The 20,381-nt window shown below is 38.9% G+C and overlaps 1 protein-coding gene across 1 annotated transcript in view; it reads left to right on the forward strand.

Moving 5' to 3' along the window:
• LOC148853317 (DEAD/DEAH box helicase) overlaps positions 1 to 20,381 on the forward strand; it is a 43,506-nt gene that overhangs the window by 1,979 nt on the left and 21,146 nt on the right. Inside the window, exons 2-6 of the mRNA XM_088983380.1 lie at positions 442 to 667; positions 947 to 1,192; positions 3,634 to 3,768; positions 4,162 to 4,286; positions 19,944 to 20,083. Coding sequence (XP_088839506.1) covers positions 442 to 667; positions 947 to 1,192; positions 3,634 to 3,768; positions 4,162 to 4,286; positions 19,944 to 20,083 — 872 coding nt within the window. The remainder of the gene's footprint in view (positions 1 to 441; positions 668 to 946; positions 1,193 to 3,633; positions 3,769 to 4,161; positions 4,287 to 19,943; positions 20,084 to 20,381) is intronic.

A 20,381-nucleotide genomic window follows, 5' to 3' on the forward strand; every position in this document is an offset into this window, starting at 1 on the left:
GTCATATAAAATCTGAAACGTAGTTTCATTACTAATGGGGGTTCTCATGTATACATATGGATTCTAGTGGGTCATGAGATGAGTATCTGATGCTTTATGTACATAAAATCCATAACCTGCAATAAATGTCAATTAATGTATGGTAACCAAAAAGAAATTTCTGAGTGCTGTCAGATCAATATCTACCAAAGTGCTCTTTAGCACCATTAAATTTTATATCAAACTATACTGGATATTGAATTATATGTATGTTTTTTTGTACATTTATTGATAGATTTTACTCATTAGTCGTTACTTACTATCACATCAAAATGTCCAACATGCTTTCTAGGGCATTTCTCATTGCTTCTATTTTAATTGACCATGGTTACATATACATGCACATAAGACTCTGGTTTTTCTTCCACTCAAGTGATAACCATGTCTCACTATTCTTTCCAGTCCAAATGAAACAAAAAAGCCTCGGACATTAAGCAAATTAAGCGACACAAGTGCATGGGAGAGGAGAAGGATAAAAGGGAAGATTGCCATTCAGAAAATGGTTGTTGATTTAATGGAGTTGTATCTACATAGACTAAAACAAAGAAGGCCTCCATACCCAAAGTGTTCTGCCATGAATGAATTTACTGCTGAATTTGCTTATGAGCCAACACCTGACCAACAACAGGTATTAGTTTTTCCACTTTATACTTTTATTTGAATGCATCATTACAATCCGTAAATTAAGGTAGATCATTTTTCTATTCTCTTTATGTTGTATTTGATAAATGTTGCTTTTTGTAAGATATTTTGCATGCCATCAACATTATTGTTTACTGACCAGTATAGAGTTATATATGCCATAATTTTTACTATTAATTGGCTAAGGTTTATTTTCTTTCAATGTTATTCTACTCATTTGCGAAAAGCTTTTTGTACCTCTGACAGTATGCATCATTATTTTCAGGCTTTCATTGATGTAGAAAAAGATTTAACTGAGAGGGAAACCCCAATGGACAGATTGATTTGTGGAGATGTTGGATTTGGGAAAACTGAAGTTGCCTTACGTGCAATCTTTTGTGTTGTCTCAGCTGGGAAGCAAGCAATGGTTCTGGCACCAACAATTGTTCTAGCCAAACAACACTTTGATGTGATATCTGAGCGTTTTTCTAAGTATCCTAATATCAAGGTTGGGCTTCTGAGCAGGTTTCAGGTATGAAGTTGCTTCTCTTGAATCAGTTGTTTCGTTTTTTTGATTTGGTGTTCTAGGATCAGTATCATGTAACTGCTTATTTAGATATGGTTGCATTTGATTGTGGGGACTGAGGAGAACAGCTCTATTTCATATGTGGTTGAACTTTTTTCTAGATCAGTACATGCCCAGTTTCCAGTAAATTACTTTGAAGCTGGTCTAGATTTAGTAATTCATAAACTGTGAGCTGTTGGCTAGACTGCTTCAAGTCTTCTTTTGCTCTTCTTGGGTTGTTATACTTGCTGAAGTTTATCTTCATATGATCCTGGTACTGTTTTCTGTAGCTTTAATCAAATTTCATGCTGGGTCATACAATTCTTTTTCTACTATTGCTTTCTATAAAAAAGTGATTTTCAGTTGACTTGGTAAAATTTAAAATGTCTGTATTTCACATGGAATTTTTGTATTTTCCACTTCTCAATGGTTAATTATAATACTTAACCCAGACTTATCAAAATTATAATAATACTGAACTCGGCACTGAATCTTTAACATCCACTGAAGAATAGCTTTATTAGATCATCCTTGTCCCAACTATATGGGGTGAGCTACATAAATCCTGTTTTGCCATTCTGTTCTATTCAGTGTCAATATCTATATTATATTTACAATAGCTAAATAGCTGTTATTAAGCCTTCATGTACTGGTGATATTGTAAGGGAAAAACTGGTTTAAACTTGATATGATGGTTTGATTCTTGCAGATCATGGTTGTCGTTGTTTCTTGTTCTGCTCCTTCTAAAAGCTTACATGATTTCCATCACAAGGACACCTTTTACACTTGCAACTCTCCTGTAGGAGGAACATTTGGTACATATTTTTGATAATTAAAGTATGATGGATTGCATAAATATTTGCAAAAACAGTCTAAAAGACTAATCTACAAGCCTTTACACAGTCAATGGTTAAAAACCATGGATATTATGTAGAAAAGAAGCTTTATGTATCAATGTTAGAATCATAAATGATGTAATCCCACTGATTAGGGAAGTGTTTAAATGTGAGAGCATGGAACTCATTTAGGATGGAAACCCAGCTGCCGCTCAAATTTCCCAATTACCATCAAGGTTGGGCATACTTTTCTATTAAGGGTGCATCTGTTCTGTTCCTTTCACAGGTTCCAGCAGATTGAGAAGGAATGAAATTCAATATGATATGCCCTCTTGGGCCGAAACCTAGCTGGTAATGAATCTATGAATCACACATTAGCTTCCTCAAAGACAATGCCAAGAGAATGAAGAATCTAGTGAGCCTATTAATGCTGTAAAGAATGATTAAACTGAGAAACAACCTTCTCAGCCTGCTATTCATATTATTCTGTCATGCTTACCTATCTGGGCAAAGAACTCACCCGGTACAAAAAAAAAAAAAAAAAGATCAGAGCTGGAAGAGTCTCTGGCGATCAAGGTTCAAAATATCAATACACCCCGATACACCCGAAGGGGTGTATTGATACTTTGAACCTTGCATCTTTTTATTTTATTTTTTTCAATTTTCACAGGGGGTTATTTTTATGTTCTTTAATTATTAAACAAGAGTTTCTTAAAAATGCCTTAAAATAGGCGTATCAGTAAGCAAAAGATACGGGGCATATTGTATTGAAATTTTGAACCTTGCTGGTGATATGTGAACACATACATAACTTTGCCTATCACTTTGTTTGCTATTTTTGGGATCATCCCTACCACACTACCATTGTTCTTACCCATTTGCTGTTGAACATTATCGCTTCCGTAGAAATATCAAGCTTCACAATAATTGCTTATAGCCTTGAGGATCTCCCAGTTCCGCATGTGCCATGGGTAATCCAAACATCTACACCCATTTTCTTTACTTCTTCCTCTACCAATTTTGACAATAGTATATTTCATTATGTTTGTACTATACAGGGGTCATTATTAGGTGTAATGGTAAAATTTTGGGCTGACAAGTGTGAGAACATTGGTTCAAGTCTAAGATCAGCTACCGTGTGGGAAAAAAAGGAATGGCATAGGTTAGTTCTGTATCCAGTCCACCCTTCCCAAGACCCCCGATAGCTGGGACCCAACATTGGGTGATGGCCTGTCCTTTGTACTAAATATCTAACAATATATTTAACATATTGCCCTGTCAGGCTTGCTAGGGTTGATGTGATTGGCCCCACCCTGTTTCTATATTTAAATACCTTGTGGCCCTACGTTAAAGCCTAAATCTTGTTAATGAAATTAACAGTTTAATATTTATACTTACAAAAGAAAACTTGTAGGTAGTATGTTGATTGCTTCAGCCTAAATTTATAGGAATTATATGTTGGGCTGGCTGTTGATGATGGTGATGCAACTGAATTTATCTTAATTTTTTCACTGTGGATATCTGAGTTATTTCTTAAATATTCTTCTATGGGACTAAAGTGGTTTTATGCAGACCAAGTCAGAGAAAGAGGAGCATCTTTCAATGATTAAAGATGGCCATCTTGACATCGTTGTTGGAACTCATGCACTTCTTGGAAGCCGGGTTGTTTATAATAATCTTGGCCTTCTTGTTGTTGATGAGGAACAGGTTAGTTTCATTCTGCTCATCCTTTGTTTTGTATGTTATGAATACTTGGTGGAGCTTGCATTATCACTTACTAAGTCTGTTAAGTTATATAAAGAGATAATTCTTACTACATTATAATTTCCTTCGTAAATCTCTTCTTACTCATATTTCTTAGGAATTGAGTTCATAAATCTTTTCTTGTTCTGGTCTTCCATTGGGTGATTAAGGTTGAATGACTATCTGGTTTGATGATTATGCATTTAAATGTTTACATGTGAATGATCTCCACTGGTTGTGCATTCAAGCTTTCAAGTTTCAGTTTTTTCCCTGTTACAGTTCAGTATTGTTAAGTAAGCATTACTTATTACCTCTTAACCACTGATGTATTTTTTTTTTTTTTTTTGAATTTCACAGAGATTTGGTGTCAAGCAGAAGGAGAAGATTGCTTCATTCAAAACTTCAGTTGATGTTCTCACACTTTCTGCAACACCTATTCCACGCACCCTTTACCTAGCACTAACTGGGTTTCGTGATGCTAGGTATGTTCACAATTTCATTTCTATTCCAAGTAGTTTTAAAATTTGCATTATCTTGAAAATTTCATCATCTCTATTGAACAGCTCATTCAAGTGGGTTCCAATCATAATTGGTCATATTTTGTCTGCCTTGGCCGTTTTGTGCTCATTTTACATCCCTGCTAATTGCTTTAGCAGGGCTTTGCATTTACATCATTAATCAGATTTCCAGTTATTGATAAAAATTATTAATATGCATATCTTTTTTTTTTTTTTAATTCTGATTGATAATCCCAACCCCAACCATTGTACGCATGAGAAAGTGTGGTTGTTTTAATTTCCAGCTAGTTACAGTGTGCATTATTCTTGCATTCATTTATTCTTTTGCATATTCAATCTCTTGTGATGGTTCTCACCAGAAAAATTCAGGTTTGGTTTTCAAAAGTGATCTAATTTGTAGCAGTTTGACAACTTTTAGAACTTAGGGGTTTCATTTCAATGTCAGTGATGAAAGAAACTAATGCTGGATAAAAGCTCAAGACCTTGGATTTTTTCTTTTTCTTTTTTTTTTTGGGTGGAATTCATAAATTTCCTTTCGACTTTAACAATGTTAACAATGTTATAATGTAATTCACAATTCTGTGTATCCTTCATCATCATTTATACTTCATAGCAAATTACATTGAATTACAAAATATCAGTCAAATGTCATTACTAAAAGGGGCAGCCCAGTGCACGAGGATCCCACCAATGTGGGGTATGGGGAGGGACAGATGTACGCAGCCTTACCCCTGCTCATACAAAGAGGCTGTTTCCAAGATTTGAATACTGGTCACCCAGGTCACAATGGAGCAACCCAACTGTTGCGCCAAGGCCCACCCTTTGTCAAATGCCATTAAATAGCTAAAGTTAATTGGATAATGTTCATAAAAAGGCCATTTCCCAAGTTGTTCCCAACTATCCAGGTTCTTGGGAGGGGTGGACTGGATATGGACCTAGCCTTTGGCATGTTCAGCACACAAAAGTGTCTTCTCTCAGACTGAAGTTCACGTTCTCAGACTTGTCTGCCTAAGATTGATATTTTTACCACTGCACCAAGCTGCAAGCATTGGCTACTTCCTGGGATAACATTAGAAACTAATGTGGAAAACATTTTTTATATTATTTTATTCTTCATGAATATAGGAACAGTATCTTCTCTATGTGTTGTTCTAACTTGCAAGGTCATCATTAAAATTTATAATAAGTTAATAATCACTCTAAAATCAATATAGGACCATGTTTCCCTTGATTCATCAATAATGTTCTGAAACCTGACCTGGCCTTACAGGCAGGAGTTCAGATCTAGTCCCAACAGCTATTGCAGCTGTTCATTAGGAACATCTCCTTTGTCCTTCATGATGAGGTGTTCCTGATGTACAACTGCAATGGCTATTGGGACCGGTTGTTGGGACCATATCTGGGCTCTACAGGTTGGGGTGCAACTTGGGCCGATTGGTTTGGGTTGAGGGTCAACCTAGGTCCAACCTAAGGTTGAAACCTCAGGCTTGGGTCCAATCTAAGGTCAAGCCTGAGTTTATGAACATAGACCCAACCCATGCTTAACACAGCACAACTGAAGTTGGGCTTGTTGGTTTGGGTTGAGGGTCAACCTAGGTCCAACCTAAGGTTGAAACCTCAGGCTTGGTCAAGCCTGAGTTTATGAACATAGATGCAACCCAAGCTTAACACAGCACAACTGAAGCTGGGCTTGTTGGTTTGGGTTGAGGGTCAACCTAGGTTCAAGGTTGAAACCTCAGGCTTGGGCCCAGCCTAAGGTCAAGCCTGAGTTTATGAACATAGATCCAACCCAAGCTTAACACGGCACAACTGAAGCTAGGCTTGGGAAGGTTTGAAAGAATATTTGAAATTGTTTTGTACAAGCATCCTTAACACCTGTCTAGGATGTATTTGTGTTTTTTTTTTCTTTCAATGAATTTTCTTTTACTATAAAAAAAATCTTTTATTGGGGTTTATGGCTCAATTTAGGAGTGGAATGGATTGAATACATATACATGCGTATATAATTATAAATTTTTTTTATATAAATAAAACACATAATATGTATGCATTTGTTCAGTTGGGCTTGAGTTGGGTTGGTCCCACCCAAGTTGCAACCATACTTACAATTCGATCAGGTTGATGCATGACACATTTGGAAGGCTGAGTCTTAGATAAGTTGGATTTGGCAATTTTCTAGAGAATCTGTCAAATATTTATATTATATTGACATATGATTAAAAGATAGTTTTACGCTTACTATTATGTGAAAGTTTTATATATATATATATATATTTATGTATGTATGTATTACAATTTCTGTTAAAACTCGTATACTTACAAAAAAAAAAATCACTTAAAACTCATATAAGGGTGTTACAAAATAAACCCTGGGCCTGGCATTCCCCAAACAAAATATTCTTTGTTTCACTCCTACTTAGCTAGAGTATCTGCCAAGGCATTTGCAGACCCAGGGACCCCCTCCTCTGGAATGAGCTATTTCAGATTATGTCCTAATATTTGCACTTGCTTAACTAAAGTTCTGTACCTCCATGATATGTCTCTTCTTCTCTCACACTCTCACCCAATGTAAAAGAACTTGGCAGTCCCCTTTGATGATAAGTTCTGTCCATCCATGTAATATTGCTAACTTCAAATCTTCTATTTGTGCCATAATTTTAGCCTTTAAGGAGTTGCTATAATGAGCTGGGTCTGAAAATCTGAAAAGAATGTTGCCACCAAATGCTAATGCTCTCGGATTTCCAAGACTACAGCCGTCAAAATTAATTTTATTATCCCTCAAGAGCTTTCCAGCTCTAGGCTGATGAACTGCCCCTGTTAACCACTCAAGAGATCATTAGTAGTAACACCTTTAAATTCATCACATGTTAATGTCCAATGGGCAATGGGCAATTATCAACGTTGAAAGATCAATAAAGGAGTTGATGTCAAAGCCTAATGCAACTAGACATTCAAATTCTTCTAGGTACCACTGGAAACAAGACAAGGCTCAAAACTGTCTGAAACCACTATCAGAAGGGTCCATCAAGGCCAAATAGCTTTAATAAATGATCCTCAATCACCAAAAGATTCAAGGGGATAATTCCTAACTGGCACCAAAGTACAAGGGAAAAACAGGGAGCACTCACTCACTTTTTTGCAGAATCCGAAAACTTGAATTGCTGAATTTAGAAATTTATAGGAAGTATTAGAAGTCCTAAGCTCTTTGCTAGATTTGGACAGAAAATCAGTAGTCAAGTACAAACTGTAATTGCTGATTTTTTCTTGATTCTTAGGAAGAAATCTCTAAAACTTTTTTTTCTAGGCATAAAATTTGCTTAAAACTTTTTGAAAATCTTAAAAAAAGGATGACACAACTAATAGTACATAATTACTATTTAAAATAATTCTTGTAATTATTATTTATATTTAAATTGCAAATTGCTATTTATAATGGAATCAGATATGATAACAGAAACAACAAGAGGATAAAACAATATTTAAAGTAGAAAAATTGGACCAATAGAATTGTTGACAGAAATACAAGTAGAAATCACTAATTGCAGATTTAGTCGAATTTCTTGTGAAAGGAAAGAGGGGGAAGATGAAGATTTCAGCAGTAGAGAAGAAAGGAGAAGAAGAAAAGAGTAGGAAGTCAACCAAGATTGTAAAATTAACCCTAGCCGCCTACCTCTCATTATATTTATACTTAACTTAAAGGATGAGATATTACAAGGATGCCCTTAGTAGGGTGGCTACTAATATAGCTGAACAGTCACAACTTAAAAAAACATAAACTAATGGGCCTAAAGCCCAACAACTTCCTAATTAAATAAAAAACAACTCGGACCAACTCAACACTCCCCCTCAAGTTGGGAGTAAATGTCACACATTCCCAACTTGCGTAGATCATGCTCTAGCTTGTTCTTTGCAACACCTTTTGTGAGAACATCAGCGAGCTGCAGATCAGAAGCAATGTATGGAAGACAAACTTCTCAAGAAGTTACCCTTTCTCTGATAAAATGTCTATCCACTTCAATGTGCTTAGTTCGGTCATGTTGGACTGGGTTATGGGCAATGTTAATTGCTGCCTGGTTATCACAGTATAGCATCATTGGTTCTTTTGCTTGTACACTAATTTCTTTTAACAGGGAACGAATCGAGAGAAGTTCTGAAACTCCATGTGCCATGGCCCTGTATTCGGCTTCAACACTTGATCTTGCCACCACTGTTTGTTTCTTACTCTTCCATGAGACAAGGTTACCCCCAACAAGGGTGCACACTCTTGAAGTTGATCTCCTGTCATCAAGGCATCTTGCCTAATTTGCATCTGTATAAGCCTCTAGTTTCAACTGTCCATGATCAGTAAACAATATGCCTTTGCCCGGGTGTCCCTTCAAGTAAGTAAGAATCCTGTCAACTGCCTCCCAATGCTGGACTCGTGGAGCATGCATGTATTGACTTACTACACTTACTGCATAGGAAATGTCTGGTCTTGTCATACACAAGTATAGCAGCCGACCCACAAGTCTCTGATATCTCCCAATGTCCTTTATTGGTTCACCTTCTGGTGCAATGATTTTATGGTTCTGATCAATAGGGGTGCTGATTTCCTTTGTTCCAAGCTTCCCTGTCTCTTGAAGAAGATCCAAGACATACTTCATTTGAGAGATAAAAATTCCATGTTTTGATCTTGCAACTTCAATGCCTAAAAAGTATCTCAGTTCTCCAAGATCCTTAATTTCAAATTCTTTATGTAGGTTTCTTTTTAGACCATCAGTCTCACTCAGATCATTCCCGGTGACAACAATATAATCCACATAAACAATTAGGACTGACACCAAAGATCCCCTTCGCTTCACAAACAAGGTGTGATCGGATTGAGTCCGAGTGTAGCCAAAAGCAATCAAGGCCTTTCTGAATCTGTCAAACCATGCTCTGGGAGATTGTTTCAAGCCATAAAGTGACTTCTTAAGCCTGCATACCTTTCCCTTTTCAGTATCATTGTAAAAGCCAACAGGAAGATCCATATACACTTTTTCTTGTAGATCCCCATTTAGGAAAGCATTCTTCACATCAAGTTGAAACAAGGGCCAAGAGTATGAGGCATCAAGAGAAAGAAGTATCCTAACAAAGGCCATCTTTGCAACTGGTGCAAAGGTCTCTAAGTAATCAATGCCATAGGTCTGTGTGTACCCTTTTGCAACAAGTCTTGCCTTGTACCTTTCTATACATCCATCTGCCTTATATTTTACTGTGTAAACCCATCTGCATCCAATTGTTTCATTGCCTTCTGGTAGATCTACAATGTCTTATGTCTGATTCTTAATTAAAGCTGCCATCTCTTCTTGCAAAGTTGTCTTCCACTCAGGTTTGGAGAGAGCCTCACTAACACCCTTGGGTATAGACACTGAATCAAGAGAGGAAAAAAAGCACGGTAGGAAGGAGAAAGTCCACTGTAGGATAAGTACTGTGAAATACAATGAACAATACACTTTCTCTTTTCTTTTCTGAGAGCAATAGGGAGATCAAGGTTATCTATAACAGTGTTAGTAGAATCAATGGGAACTGAAATAGTAGCGGGACCAAGAGGAATACCTGAATCCATGTCAGCTGAATTTGGAGTCTCCAAGGAATTGACAAGAAGTGATGTGAGTTCTACTGTAGTGGAATCAACCTCCTTGTGAAGTCTCTGTCGTAAGTAATGTTGAGAAGCAGAATGTAGTGGCAAGGTAGGTGACACAGGGTGGTGGTCAAGCACAGGAGTAGACACAGGGACTGGAATTGGGAGAGGAAGAGACTACTGACTCACTTCCCCAAAACACTCCCCGTGAGAAGGATTCTTTGAGAAGAAGTACGTGGATTCAAAAAAAGTGACATCCATGGTAACATACCAGTTCCCAGAGACTGGATCATAGTAGTAATACCCTTTTGATTCTCTGCATATCCAAGGAAGACACACTTCTTTGCCTTGGGATCAAGCTTCAAGCGGTGAGGACCAAGGATATGTGCAAAGCAGACACACCCAAATACCCTGAGAGGAATATGAAACATTTCCCCCTGAGGAAAAAGAAGACTGAATGGGGTGCTAAATCCAAGTATACGAGAGGGCACCCTGTTAATCAGATATACTATTGTGAGAACTGCATCACCCCAAAACCGAATTGGAATTGTAGATGTGATCATCATGCTTCTTGCAATCTCAACAATGTGTCTGTTCTTCCTTTCTGCAACACCATTCTGCTGTGGACTGTAGGGACAACTGCTCTGATGGACAACACCATATTCTAACAGATATGAGGCAATGTGTCTTTCAAAATATTTTCTGGCATTGTTGGATCTGAACACCTTTATTCTTATTCCAAACTATGTTAGTACCATCTGATGAAATTGCCTCACCAAGGATGGTACTTCATTGCGAGATCTCATCACGTAAATCCAAGAGTATCGTGAGAAATCATCCACAAATAAGAGAAAATATCGATAGCCTCCCATAGAAGGAACATGGTAAGGGCCCCACACATCTGAATGAATAACATCAAAATAAGAAGAACATCTTTTATTACTAGGTTTAAATGAATGTCTACAATGCTTTCCAAGTTGACAACCTTCACACTCCAGACTTGACAAACTAACAGACTCAAAAAGTTTTGGAAACAAAAAACTCGAAGAAAAAAAGTAAATGGCCCAAACGATTATGCCAAAGCATAATTTGACCCACAGACCCTGACTCACTATCCCTGCTTACATGATGACTCTGATGAGGAGGAAGTACATCCAGGAGGTAGATTCCATTCACTTCACGACCACTCCCAATCGTCCTCTTTGAATCTAGATCCTGCAAAATACAATGGCCAGGAGAAAAAATTACTGAGCAGTTTAGGTTCTTAGTCAAACTACTAACAAATAACAAATTAGTGCTCAATCTGGGAACTTGAAGGACAGAGGGTAGAGAAATAGAATCACTAATCTTGATAGATCCCTTCCCAGCAATAGGAACATGTGATCCATCAGTTGTGAAGACCCTATCTCAGCCAAAACAGAGTTGGAAGTTGAAAAAATAGTAGAGCTCTAGGTATTGTGCTCTAAGGCTCCAAAATTTATAATCCAAGGAGGTCCCTCCTTACTTGAAGTAGAAGCGTAATTTGCAGTGACTTGTGAACTCTACCTGTGTGAGTAAAGGAAGTAGAGTGGACTCCACCAGTGCCACCTGTACCTTGTTGTCCGCTTGCGGCTGAATTGGAACTGGCTGTATCCTGCTGGTTCAGAAGTAGCCCATACCTCTCAAGTTTGGCCCTTACTACAGCAGCCGCAATAGACTCCAGAGCAGTTGTAGTAGGAGGGGCCGTAATGTCACCAATAACTGCCATGTGTGCATTTCCTTTCTTATTTTTCAATCTAGTCGGCACAAGATGTGGGTGAAGCTTCCAACAAGTATCTCTTGTGTGTTTAGGCTTCTTATAGTAGTCACAGATCAGATCTCTTTTATCTTCCTACTTGATTTCACTACCACCCCGATCTCCACTTTGTTTAGGTTTCATAGCATTTACCATGGCAAACTGATCAGGAGTAAGATTTTTCATCATCACATCTCTCCTGCACTCCTCCCCTGACACGAAGGCATATGCCTGGGAGAGAGTAACACTGTCCCTGGAAAGAAGGTGTTGTCGTGCAATATCATACTCGGGATTAAGGCCAACAAGAAATTCAAACACCCTATACTTCTCTAGATGTTTCTGATAGGTAGTTGTATCCTTAGTGGTTTCCCAAGCAAATGTCTCTAAATGGTCAATCTCCTGCCACAGGGTTTTAAGGGCTGAAAAATAGGCTGCAACAGGTCTATCTCCCTGTCTTGTAGAAATAATATGATTTCTCAACTGATAAGCCCTAGCAACATTCTTCCTCTATGAATAGGTTTCTACAACCCCATCTCATATTTCCTTAGCTGTATTTTCCCATAAAAAAATTTTACTTATATGGGGCAATATGGAATTACACAACCAAGTCATCACTATATAATTCTCCTGTACCCATCGGGAGTTGCTAGTTTCGGGTTTCACATCTTCACCAGTGATATACCCTAATTTCCCACGAGCACCAATGGCCATCTTTGCAGATTGTGACCATTCTAAGTAATTTGCACCATCCAACCTAACTGTAGTAATGGTCCCAGCCCCGAAAGGGTCTCCGACACCTCCTTCCACTGGTACCATTTCACTCCCGGGCTTATTCTCAACTCCGTGGCCCTCCATGCTTCTCAAAAAATGTAAAGAAAATAACTGAAATTTACAACAAGATCAAACAAAACACTTTTTGGAACCAACAACACCTTTCTGGTGTCCTAGACTTTCTTCCCACAAAAGATTCATTTTCTATGGGACGAGAGAAAAGAGAGAAGAGGCAACTGCTCTCTCTAGAAGCCTCCAAATCAGGCAGGACTTGAATCGCCCCTTACAAAAAACTCCAAGGAACCCTAAAAAATTAGGGCGCCACTTCCTAGGTCAAAATTGAAGAGTCCAATAGAAATAAGACTCTTCCCCTTTCTCCAGTTTTTCTTGATTTTGATGAGAAACCCTAGACCAGCTACAGGGCACACAGATCCACCAAAAAAATCCAAAAACTGGGCTTACCTGAGAGCTTTGATCAGCCTCTTAAATCACCATGCAGTCGGTCGATCTAGGGCTGCATGAGAGAACAACTTCAAGGAACCTTCGGCCCGCTCTGATACAAAGTAGAAATCACTAATTGCAGATTTAGTCGAGTTTCTTGTGAAAGGAAAGAGGGGGGAGATGAAGATTTCAGCAGTAGAGAAGAAAGGAGAAGAATAAAATAGTTGCAAGTCAACCAGGATTGTAAAATTAACCCTAGCCGCCTACCTCTCATTATATTTATACTTAATTTAAAGGATGAGATTATTACAAGGATGCCCTTAGTAGGACTGCTACTAATATAGCTGAACATTCACAACTTAAAAAAACATAAATTGATGGGCCTAAATCCCAACAACTTCCTAACTAAATTAAAAACAACTCAGACCAACTCAACAATACCAAAACCAAGGATTAAAATATCGATATGGTATTCCTCATATTGGGCGTATGGTATCTGTATTGGTGCACCCAGATATGGGTGGATACACTAATACAAAAAGTTTTTTGATAACTTTAAAGCTTTAAAACACACGGTGGGACCTTCTAGTAACTATAAAATTAAAAAAGAAGTAAAAAAAAATAATGCGTATTGATCATATTGAAACACCAATACCCACTTGAGGGTATCAGGTGTATCGATATTTTAATCCTGACCAAAACACTAAACAACAAATATGAACTGAACGAAAGATAACAAAAAAATAAATAAGAACTTTAGAAGAAGAAAATATATGATCAAGAGGTCTGATTTATAAATCTAAATTAACTAATAGATCTAAAGAAACTATTGTTGACATCTTCAACCTTGTAAGAGCCTTCTTCTTGTTGCTTTGATACCATCTTGTTGTGAATTATGAGAAGACAAGAGGAGAAAAGAGAAGAGTAGGGGTCATTGGTCTAACAATACCACATGCCTATGTCTCTATCTAATGTGAGTGACTATATATTAATATAAAATAATAAAAGTATCCAAACTTTCTTCCTAATGAGCTTGATATTTGTTAGAATGCACGAATCAAGGGTATTTTGGTCATTTTGGTTTATCTGTTTGAGAGTGAAAGGTCTATTTTATTTAAGTTTCAGTTATGTGTCCCATCTTTCATGAGGGACAATATGGTCTTTCTTGTAACTATTATTTGAAATAAATACAAGTGGGTCGGATAGGGAGGACTGATTTTTCTTCTTCCTAATCTGGTCAAACCCTTCTTCTTCTTCTTCTTCTTCTTCTTCTTCTTCTTTCTTCTCTTCTTCTCTACTTTAACCTAGAATCGAATAGGGTTTTCTTACATGGTATCAGAGCGGTAAAACCTTGTTCTCCTTTCATTCTTCCTTGCTGCTGTCTTCTTCCTGGGTTCGTCGCCAACCATTTCAGCTTTCCTCAATTTTCTGCTAGCCTGAGTGGAAGCTCGACAAGGGGCCAAAGAGGAGTCGTCGTTTTGTGGTTCTGGAGGTGAGAATGCCTCCAGTTACTGTGGTGGTGGTCGTTGAAGGTGTGTACTAGACACCCTCTTTTCAGTGATACGAAGAGGGTTGTTTGTGGACAGGTATGAACAGTGTTGTTTTTTGCCCAAATAGTGGACTGTGAATGCTGTGTTTTGGTTCAATTTTTTTTTTTTTTTTTGTTGTGGAGGTTTGGAGTGACTAGTATGCATATAAGTCTTGTTCTTCTCTGTTTTACCTCATATGTGTGCTGAAAGTGGGGTTTTTCGACTACTGAAGTTCACGACAGCAGTGGTGTGGTGGTAGTTGTATTGTGGTGAATGGTGTATTGATGATTCTGAATACTTAAAAATGAACCCTTGGATCTGGTGTGTGAACAGTTCTGCAGTGTGCAGTACAAGTGTTTGATTTAATGACTGAGTGACTTCAACCCTTGTATTTTGGTGGGTGAATGGTTTTGTAGTATGCAGTACAGGTGTTTGATGTAATGACTTGAGTGATTTCAGCTTTAGTATTTGATGTGCAATGTGTATTTGAAGAAGTTGGTGGTGTCGTAAGTGAGATAAGTTTTGTGGAAGTGTGTGAGGTTGTGTTGCATATTTGAAGGTGAATTAGTTAAGATGGCATCGATTGGAGATGAGAATGACAATAAAACATGCGTCATGCTTTCTCTAGACTACCTAAGTGTTCAAATGACATCTATTAAGCTGAATGGTGAGAATTATGTGCCGTGGGCAAAATCTGTGGAAGTGTTCTTAAAGGCCAAGAGAAGGGTAAAACATGTGAGAGAGGAGAAGCCTTCCTCTGATTTTCCGGGGTTCAGTGATTGGGAACAAGAAGATGCACAAATAATGGCATGGCTATGGAACAACATGGAACCAAAAATTAGTGTGAACTTTATGTTCCTAGATACAACTAAAGAAATCTGGGATCATGCTAAGAAGCTATACTTCGGACAAGACAATACAACTAGGGTGTATCAGTTGTACCAAGAGTACTTTAATCTGAAGCAAGGCAATCAAAGCTTGGAGGAATACTATGCAAGTTTGAGGAATATCCGAAATGAGCTCAATGTGTATCATCCTCTGACATCGGATGTTCAGATTCAACAACAACAGCGTGAACAACTTAATGTGACAAGGTTTCTGGTGGGTTTGAAGGCTGAGTATGAGCCTGTCTGAGCACAAATATTGGGGGGGGGGGTCTGCTCTTCCCTCACTTGAAGAAGTTTTTGTCCATCTTAAGAGGACATCTATTGAGTCTGTAGAGCATTCCTCGCTCTCGGACAGATCTGGTTTCGTGGTGACTAAAGGGGGTGGCCGTGGAAATAGAGGTGGTGGTGGTAGTAGTGGACTTCCAGGCAACCGTGGTGGTCCTATGTTTAATAGTACTGGTGGCCGGAGTGGAGGTCGTGGTAAAGGAAGAAGTAATGCCCCTAGGAAGTGTACACACTGTGGCTTAGAGGGGCACACAGTTAATTTCTGCTATGATTTACGTGGTCCACCCAACACTTGGGCTAACCATGCTATGACTAAGGGTAGTGGTACAATTACTGAAAGCCAACAAACTGACCCGATTCCCTCCACATCTACTGGTGCTTCTAGGAAGGAGATGGTGAGTGTACCCCGTGCAGTATATGAGCAGAGTTCCTTTAGACATCTCAGGAGAAGACCGCTACCCTTGCCCATTCAGGTATGGCTTGCTTGGCTTCCAAGCCCCCACACTGGATCATTGACTCCGGAGCCTCAGACCATATGTCTGGGACTCCTAATGTATTTTCTTCCCTCTCTTGGCCCTCCACATCTCAAATAGTTACACTTGCTAATGGTTTTACATCTCCCATCTGTGGTGTTGGTGATGTTGATCTCTCCTCCTTGTCTTTATCATCTGTTTTATATGTTTCCAAGTTCCCCTTTAACCTTATGTTTGTTAGTAGATTAACCAAATCTCTTAATTGTTCTATAACCTTTTATCCCTCTTCTTGTGTGTTTCAGGATCTCAAGACGGGGATGAAAATTGGTGGAGGACATGAGGCAGGTGGATTGTATTACCTTGATGGTGGTGGCCCTCCAGCAGCTTTTCAGTCGTCTCTTACTCCTCTTCAATGGCACTGCAAACTTGGTTACCATTCTCTCAAGGCTCTGAAGTTGCTGGTCCCATCATTGAGTCATCTTTCATCTTTGGATTGTGAGTCATGTCAACTGGGGAAACATCATAGAGTCTCTTTTAGTCCAAGAGTTGATAGTCGTGTCTCGAGTCATTTTTCTTTAGTTCATTCTGATGTCTGGGGTCCAATCAAAGTGATGTCATACAATGGCTATAAGTATTTTGTAATTTTTGTTGATGACTTTTCAAGGATATCATACAATGGCTATAAGTATTTTGTAGTTCTTCGCTCTGATAATGCCAAAAAGTACAACTCATCACCATTTCAGCAATACTTAGAGCACCATGGGATAATTCATCAAACTTCTTGTGCCTATACCCCACAACAGAACGATGTAACTGAACGGAAAAATCGACATCTCCTTGAAACTGCTCGGTCCTTGATGCTTAATATGAATGTCCCAAAGCATTTTTAGAGTGATGTCGTCTTCACATCTTGTTATCTAATCAATTGGATGCCCATGTCCATCCTTGGAAGTCAATCCCCTTTCTCTGTGTTGTTTCCTACCTTGTCTCCCTTTCCTCTCACCCCAAGAGTCTTTGGATGTGTTTGTTTCGTTCAACACTTGGGGCCTGGTTTAGACAAGCTAGATGCACGGTCTACTAAGTGTATCTTCCTTGGCTACTCCAGGACTCAGAAAGGGTATAAGTGCTATAACCCTAAATTCCATAAGTCATTTGTGTGCTCTGATGCTACATTCTTTGAATCAGTTCCTTTTTTCTCAGATGCTGTGGTTTCTTCTCTTTCTTCCGTAGTTCCTCTTCCCGTCCCTATTGCGGATCCCCTTCCCGTGGTTCCCATTCCTGCTGCTGATTCACATCCCATGCCAGTTACTACTGAGAGGCCGCCAAACTCACAAGTGTATACCCACAGAAGAGCATCGGCCCCTCCTCCAACTCAGCCCTTGTCGACAGATTCTGCTATTGCTTCTTCTCCCTCAGATCTTGATCTTCCTATTGCTCTGCGGAAAGGTAAACATTCTTGTACTTCTCATCCTATCTCACACTATGTTTCAACTGCTCACCTTTCTGCTTCTCATCACAATTTTATACCATTGCTCTCATCTGTTTCCATTCCCAAGATTGTCCAAGAAGCCCTTACCTCCCCAGGGTGGCGGCAAGCCATGGAAGAGGAACTCTCTGCTCTACAACACAATCACACGTGGGAACTCACTGCTCTTCCTCCTGGTAAGCATGTTGTTGGGTGTAAGTGGGTCTACACAGTGAAGTATCTTCCTGATGGCAGTGTGGAGCGATTGAAGACCAGGTTAGTGGCCAAGGGCTATTCTCAGTTGTATGGTGTGGACTATATGGAGACATTTTCTCCTGTGGCTAAGATTGGTTCAGTTCGGGTGTTGATTTCATTAGCTGTTATGTATGATTGGCCTCTTGTACAGCTTGACATAAAAAATGCTTTCCTACATGGTGATCTCATTGAGGAAGTATATATGGAGCAACCACTAGGGTTTGTTGCTCAGGGGGAGGATGGTAAGTTTTGTAGACTCAAAAAGGCAGTTTATGGACTGAAACAATCTCCACGTGCTTGGTTTGGCAGGTTCAATGAAGTGGTAAAAAGACTTCGGGATGAAACAGTGTCAGGTAGACCATTCTGTGTTCAGCCATGACTCAAAAGATGGGAAAATCTTGCTAATGGTGTATGTGGATGATATTGTCATAATTGAGAGTGACAGTAACGAAATCGACAGGTTGAAGAAATTCCTACAGGACCACTTCAATACGGAAAATTTGGGTAAGCTGAAGTACTTCCTGGGAATAGAGGTTGCAAGGTCAAAACATGGAATTAACTTATGTCAGAGAAAATATGTTCTTGACCTATTTGAAGAAATAGGGTTATTAGGTGCTAAACTAGCAGAGACTCCTATGGAACTCAATGCCAAGTTGAGTGTTGATGCAGGTGAAGAGTTTGATGATCCTGGAAGATACAGGAGGTTGGTGGGAAAGTTGAACTACTTGACCATTACCCGACCAGATATATCATTTGCTGTGAGTATGGTGAGTCAGTTTATGCAACATTCTCGGATTCCTCATTGGGAAGCAGTTCTAAGGATTGTTAGGTACCTAAAGGGTGCTCCAGGTCGTGGTTTGCTATACCGAAGTGGAGGGACCCTTGTGATAGTAGGGTACACAGATGCTGATTGGGCTGGTTCCATATCAGACAGGGGATCAACTACAGGGTATTGTACATTCCTTGGTGGCAATCTTGTAACTTGGAAGAGCAAGAAACAAACAGTGGTGGCAAGGAGTAGTGCAGAAGCTGAGTACAGGGCTATGGCTCATACCACATGTGAACTAAGTATGGTTGAAGAACTTGCTACAAGAGATGGGGTTCTCAGTTGATAAACCCATGGAACTATACTGTGATAACCAAGCTGCTGTTCACATCTCTTCCAACCTAGTCTTCCATGAGAGAACTAAGCATATTGAGGTTGATTGTCACTTCGTAAGAGAGAAAGTGATAAGTGGAGTGATAACCACATCTCATGTGAGCTCAGGAAATCAGTGGGTAGATCTCTTTACAAAGGGATTGTCTCGGGGCAGAGTAGATTATATTTGTGACAAGCTGGGACTATATGACATACTCTCCAGCTTGAAGGGGAGTGTTAGAATACACGAATTATGGGTATTTTGGTCATTTTGGTTTCTCTGTTTGAGAGTAAAAGGTCTGTTTTATTTAAGTTTAAGTTATGTGCCCCATCTTTCATGAGGGACAATATGGTCTTTCTTGTAACTATTATTTGAAATAAATACAAGTGGGTCGGCTAGGGAGGACTGATTTTTCTTCTTCCTAATCTGGCCGAACCCTTCTTCTCTTCTTCTTCTTCTTCTTTCTTTTCTTCTTCTCTACTTTAACCTAGAATCGAATAGGGTTTTCTTACAATATTAAAGTCCCTGAATATAAATTTTCCTCCTAAAATAACAACACTGCTTGTATGCCTTACAACCAAATATTTTGACATTCCTTAAGAACTTTTATCTTTGAAGCAGGTCAACCCAGTTGGCCTGCATTCCAGTAGGGAAACCAGACTGACACCTGGGATTGGTTTCAGAATACTGGTTATGTGTGAATGTGCGTGTACAGGAGGGGGGCGAGGGAGAATGGGTAAAGGAGAGGGGGGAGGGAAAGTGAGAGAGGGGGTGGGGCAGGGGCAGGAGGGATGGGGAGAGGGGAACACACAAGGTTCCTTGTTTGTTCCTTTTGCTTTTCAATCTTGACTTCCCGTTTAATGGCTTTGACATTTGTTTGGATATATTCAATTGAACTACTTCATGTATTATCAACAAAATGTTCATTGGTAAAAAAAGGACTTTTGATTCATTTTTAACTTTTGAAGATCCACTAAACGGTGTGCCACTTTAATTTCAGTTTAATTTCAACACCACCTCCAGAACGAGTTCCCATAAAAACTCATCTTTCAGCATATGGTAAGGCTAAGGTTTTATCAGCCATCAAGTTTGAGCTGGATCGCGGAGGCAAAGTTTTCTATGTTCTGCCCCGTATTAAAGGTAATTGTGTTCTCAAAATATGCATGGATGTGTTATACTTTCTGTAAGAACTAGGGGTGTTGCCCTGTTCATAGTATGAGATTTTTTTTACACATTTTGGACTTTAATGTTGTTGTGTGTGTGTGTGTAGACACACAAATTCATGAGGGGTTTTGATTAGTTGAAATCTTTTAGGTACTTCTCCTTTCCAGTATTACAGAAGTTGCAATATATATGTATAAATTCTTTTATGTGGTTAAGATAATTAAAGCATGAGGTCTAGACTCTGTATGAAATGTGTTTATTCTGATTATGGGGT

The sequence above is a fragment of the Nelumbo lutea genome, chromosome 4 (assembly GCF_056320005.1).
Source record: "Nelumbo lutea isolate HS-2025 chromosome 4, American lotus-T2T, whole genome shotgun sequence".
Taxonomy (NCBI): Eukaryota; Viridiplantae; Streptophyta; class Magnoliopsida; order Proteales; family Nelumbonaceae; genus Nelumbo; species Nelumbo lutea.